This window comes from Palaemon carinicauda, chromosome 32, assembly GCF_036898095.1.
Source record: "Palaemon carinicauda isolate YSFRI2023 chromosome 32, ASM3689809v2, whole genome shotgun sequence".
Lineage (NCBI taxonomy): Eukaryota > Metazoa > Arthropoda > Malacostraca > Decapoda > Palaemonidae > Palaemon > Palaemon carinicauda.
This window is the reverse complement of record NC_090756.1, coordinates 48,207,960-48,213,825: the sequence shown is the minus strand read 5'-3', so window position 1 is coordinate 48,213,825 and position 5,866 is coordinate 48,207,960. Positions and strand designations below refer to the sequence as shown.

Sequence of the window (5,866 nt, the reverse complement as noted above, 5' to 3'; positions counted from 1 at the left end):
GGGAAGTAGCTGTGGCAAATTGCCACCCAATGAACTGTTAAACACAGAGCTGTGTTAGTGTGCTGTGAAGACAGTCCGGCTTGTGTGTGGCAACAGTGTTGGTGTCCCATACTATTTAATGTGGTTTATAATTTATATATTTTATTTTTTCATATTGGTGTGCGGTGTAATTTAAGTTTGTTAGGGTTTTTTGTGTTTATTTGAATGGTATTACGTTTTATTTATATTTAGTGTTCAAGTTTACAATTAGTTTTAAGTGATTATTTTGGTTGTGGATGGTTTGTGGATGTTAAGTATTGTAGTTTTAAGGAAATATAGTATTAAGGTTATGTTCTGTTTTTTTTTTTCCTTTTGTCCAAGAGTCCCGCTGCTGATAACGTAAGGGGAAAGGTTGTATTGAGGAGATATTGGTCTGTTTAGAGTGATTCAAGGGTGTGGGGGTTGTTCTTGCGACATCTCGCCACATTATTTTGGCGCCTGAACAAGGACTGCCGAGGTGGGATAGGAAGCTGGACTGTTGTACGAAGTACGGAATTAGGATTAAGGTTGATGAAAAATGGAGGAGCAATTAAGGGTTTTGAAGGAGGAATTGCGGCTGAGTAAGGAGCGGGAGGAGAGGTTGCTAGCAGAGAATGAGAGGTTGAACTGGGAGAATGAGGCGATGCAGAAGGAGCTTAGGGAGTTAAAGGGAACTGTAGAGAGAGTGGAAGAATGTGTTGAGATGAGGATGAAAGAGAATGAGGAACGAATGGAGAACCGATTGGAAGCTATGATGGGGCAAGTCATGGGGATGATGAAAACTATAATGGGTGAAGGTGCAGTCGGAGGATTGTCCTCAGCTTCGGGTAATGGGTTGATAGGGGATGAAAATGCTAAGGTTGGTGATAATGGGAAAGGAAGTGATAGTGATAGTAGTAATAGTGATAGTGATATTGAAGATAAGGGAATTAGGCATAGAAAGGATGAACAGAAAGGTGAGAGGAAAGATGAAAGGAAAGGTAAAAGTGATGTGAAGAAAGAGAAGAAAAAGTATCAGGCTGATAGCAAGGACTATCGTGAATGGGTGAAAGTGGCGAGTAAGAAAAGGGCTAGGAAGACTATGATCAAGGATAGGAGTATGACTGTGGAATTAGATTCCTTATATTCTAGCGAGGAAGTAGGAAACAAGAAGGAAGGTAGCAGTGATGATAGCGGTGAAAATGAACGTGATATGTGTAAGACTGTTTATGAGAGAGGTACCTCGGTGTGAAAGGTTCAATGAGCATAGTAGTAGGGATGTATACGAGTTTTTCAAGGAGTATGAGAGGTATTAGCAGGATAAGTATGGTGATAGTAAAAGAGTTTGGGCTAGGGAGTTAGAAGAATATTTGAGCAGGTAAAACGTATGAAAGGGAGTGTTAAGTATAAGCATAAGAATGATTTTGATGAAGCACTGATGAATGCATGAGAAGCGATATCGATGTATGTATGTAGGTTGGAAACTTTAGCTAGGAAGAAGTATGGGGATGAAGGTATAAATGAGAATAAGGAGTTAATGAAGAAGTTTTTGGCTACTGTACCCGAGAATGTTGCTGAGTTTGTTAATTTGAAACGGAAGGAGAAAATGAGGTGGACGAAAGAAAGATTTACATGGGATGATATTTTAGAGATAGTTGAGGATTACGAGTTGGATAGATGTATGAAAGAAAGTAAATCTGTGAGTGTAAGAACTGAAATGAAAAAAGTGTAATAGAATTTGGTAGTTATAACGACACAATTTTGAGAGGACCAATGAGGGTAGCTGATAATGTAGTAGATAGGAGTGTTAGGGCGAGTAATATGGGAATACATGTAAGGACAAAAGAAAGATTTAGGCAGGGTAATTGGCGCAATAGGGATAGGAGTGTGAGTGCACATCAAGGTATGTCAGATAGCCGTGTCCGTGATGAAAAGTGTTATAGGTGTGGGAAAGTAGGTTATAAGAAGAATGAATGTACAGTAGATGGGCTCTAGGTGCTTGTTTTGGATGTGGTGAGGTAGGGCATAAAATTAGTGAGTGCAAAAAAGAGGAAGAGGTTAAGTGTTTTCGGTGTGGTATAACTGGGCATATAGCAAGTGGATGTACGAATATGATTTGTGGCAATTGTGGTCAGAATGGGCATTATGCGAGGATGTGTAGAGAGCAGCGTGCTAAATGTTCTGAATGTGGTGCAGATGGGCATGTAGCTAGAGTATGTAGGAAGAAGGGATTAAGGCTGCCAGGATGTTCGGGAAACTAGAGTGTAAGAGGGTTCAGCTGGGTGAGTCCTCCTGTGTGTGTGGAAGGAATAGGATCAATGTTTGTGAGCATAGGATGAGTAATTGGCTGGAAATGAGCAAATATGAATCTAGTATGCATGAGAAATTAGGGCTGGAAAATAAACAATTAGTGTTAGTTGAATATAGGAAAAAGAGACGTTTGAAAGTTTTAAGAGAGGAGAAAGTGCAAGGGAAATTTATAGGTATTTGTAAGAATACGAATAAGTATTTGGAGGCCCAGTTACTCAGAGTAGAGGTACCGTTCCCGACTGCGACTGGGTAATGGAAAATATATTGTAAGTTTTGTGTGAGACGGATTTGGAAAAGTAAGGGGGGAGGAATGTGGAGGATTAATTTTTGTTTTATTTTTTGTTTATTTTCTTTTGCCAAATCCAGAGAGAGAGAGAGAGAGAGAGAGAGAGAGAGAGAGAGAGAGAGAGAGAGAGAGAGAGAGAGAGAGAGAGAGAGATTTCATTTTCTAAATCGCGCGTGCGCGAGAGAGAGAGTGTGTGTGTGTGTTTGTGTGTGTGTATGTGTGTTTGTGTGTGTATGTGTGTTTGTGTGTCCGCAGTGCGCGCCGAAGAACAAGTGGTAGTTCGCGAATGATTGTTTGTAGTGGGGAAGACTGTCGGTATATTTGAGGTTGTTTGTTTACATTTTTTAGTTAGGTTACGACAGTGGTGAATGTTTCGGAGCGAATGCTTTTTTGATTTGACTGCAGCAAGAGGCAGTAGTGAGTGCCAGATTTATTATTATATTTTTCTTACCAGCGTTGGAAGGGTTTTGATTATCTCAACAGCCGTGATTCCTCCTTGGTGAGGCTAACTCCTTTGGAGAGAGTTCACTTGAATGTGAATGTTTACTCGATTGATGATGACTTGTCTTGTATAAGGAACTTGATAAGGCTGCTGAGATTTCGATGATTGTTGATGACCCACACCGTATTAAATTCAGATTGCTGTTGATGATGATGATGATGATTATGATGATGATGATAATAACCACGACCCCAATCAGAGAAGTAGCTGTGGCAAATTGCCATCCAATGAACTGTTAAACACAGAGCTGTGATAGTGTGCTGTAAAGACAGCCCAGCTTTTGTGTGGCGACAGTGTTGGTGTCCCATACTATTTAATGTGGAAGATAATTTATATATTTTATCTTTTGATATTGGTGTGCGGTGTAATTTAAGTTTGTTAGGTTCTTTTTTGTTTATTTGAATTACGTTTTATTTATATTTAGTGTTCAAGTTTACAATTATTTTTAAGTGATTATTTTGGTTGTGGATGGTTTGTGGATGTTAAGTATTGTAGTTTTAAGGAAATGGTGCTAGGACAATTCGGTCCTGGACAGTTCGGTCCCGGACAATTCGGTAGTAGGACAATTCGGTACCAGGACAATTCGGTACCAGGCTTGTCATTTTTTACAAATCAAGAAAATATGATATTTCTATATTACATATTATGAACTATTTATTTTTTAATATCACCTCAATACCTAACTACTTGGTTTGTTTATTAACTAGTTGTTCACAAATAACATAAACAATCCACCTAACTATTTTATTACTAAACGATTACTTTGGTTATTCCCTAGTTTATAAAAAAAATATAAAGAAAACGACTTTATTAGTTTCTTTATTCCTGACTTTTTAGTCTAGTTTCACCCCATCATTCACACAATGGAATCTTGCAACTGCATACAGTTGGAAAAAGGAACTAGGAAATTAGTTGAAAAGGAAAACTATGTGTACCAATAACATAAAGAAAATGCTGATGGTACGAAGATATATTAGCGTTGTGAAAGGCGGACTTGCAAAGCATGGCTTCACTCAGATGTTAATTTCCATGCGCTCAAATATATTGGAAAATAAATTCATAGCACAACTGCAGATGAAGTGAGTGCAAAAGTTGCTACTGCAAATATCAAGGAGGGACAATCACAAGTAAAACATCTTCTCGTTCAATTCTAACAGAAGAACTAGGACATTTAAATAAGTGTGCACTTACTGATATAACGAAAGAAGCTCATATTAGTCGAAATATGAGACGATGGAGAAATATAATCAAGCAGAAAGAATGCAGTTCCTTAATGCAATCGCTCATAATATTAAAGTTTAAATTTTTTATATAATTTTAACGACAAGAAATGTATAGTTTTTACTATTTTATTTTTATATGCATACTTTTAACATAAGAAATGTATGGTTTTTACTGTTTCATTTTTTATATAATAAAGAAACGAATTTTTTTTTTTTTAATTTATCACACAAACAAGGATAAATCAATTGGACTTTTTTTATATCCATACAAACAAAAGCAAAAATTTTCTTTTTAAAAGTAATGCATAGAACTGATAAGAATTTTAGAAACGATAAAAATTGGAAAAATACTGTTTTTCCATATTAAAAAAATTAATTGGTGCCGAATTGTCCTGGTACCGAATTGTCCTAGTACCGAATTGTCTGGGACCGAATTGTCCAGGGCCGAATTGTCAGGGACCGAATTGTCCGGCCACCAAGGAAATATAGTATTAAGGCTATGTTTTGGTTTGTTTTTTTTCCTTTTGTCCAAGAGTCCCGCTGCTGATAACATAAGGGGAAAGGTTGTATTGAGGAGACATTGGTCTGTTTAGAGTGATTCAAGGGTGTGGGGGTTGTTCTTGCGACATCCCGCCACATCATCAGATGAGAGTCCAAGGAGCTTGGTCCAATCTTTTCAAGTCATATCATATCAACTTTCTAGAAGCCATGGCAGTACTTCTGATACTGAAGAAATTTTCTTCTCGCCACTCGACCCACATAAGACTGGTTCTCGACAGCGAGGTGGTAGTGAGATGCCTGAATCGACAAGGGTCGAGGTCACCTCAAATCAACCAAGTGTTGTTGGCCATATTCCGTTTAGTGGAAAGGAAAAAATGGCACCTGTCAGCAGTTCACATTCAAGGGTTCCGCAATGTGACAGCGGACGCTCAATCTAGGTTTACATCTATAGAGTCAGAATGGTCCCTTGACGAAGGATCGTTCTCCTTCATCTCGAATAGGGCCCCAGAACTGCAGATAGACCTGTTTGTGACGAAAGACAGCAAGAAAAGAGATCGTTATGTGTCCCCTTACGAGGATCCGTTCGCGGAGGCAGTGGTGCTATGTCCCTGGACTGGAACAGATGGTCCAGTATCTATATGTTCCCTCCGCACAACCTCCTTTTGAAGGTCCTCGATAAGCTGAGATCCTTCAAAGGGAAAGCAGCAATAGTGGCCCACAAGTGGCCAAATAGCGTTTAGTTCCCTCTGGCATTGGAACTACGACTGAAATTCGTAGCGCAACCGGATCCATCCCTGTCTCAGCGAGTAGACAAGTCGACTGTCTTCGCTCCATCACAGAAAACACGGAACCTACATCTCAGGATTTTCCCTCCTTAACGATGAGAAGAAGATTTGGTGTTTAAAAGTCAGTTTAGACTTTTGGAGGAAACCAGAAGACATTATGAGGCTTCAGGGAAGAAATAGCTATCCTTTGTCAAGGCGAAGAAACCGAAAGAAATCCCGACAGATTCCTATTTATCATTCTTCATTCACCCTCATGAGCAAG

General features: G+C 38.9%; 1 protein-coding gene across 1 annotated transcript; it reads left to right on the top strand.

Annotated features, from left to right (window-relative positions):
* Positions 1 to 784: 784 nt before the first annotated feature.
* On the top strand, positions 785 to 3,348 carry LOC137625597 (secreted acidic protein 2-like). Its single transcript, XM_068356510.1, has 3 exons — positions 785 to 951; positions 1,150 to 1,243; positions 3,232 to 3,348. The coding sequence occupies exons 1-3, from the start codon at positions 785 to 787 to the stop codon at positions 3,346 to 3,348; spliced, it is 378 nt and encodes a 125-aa protein (XP_068212611.1).
* The last annotated feature ends 2,518 nt before the right edge of the window (positions 3,349 to 5,866 follow it).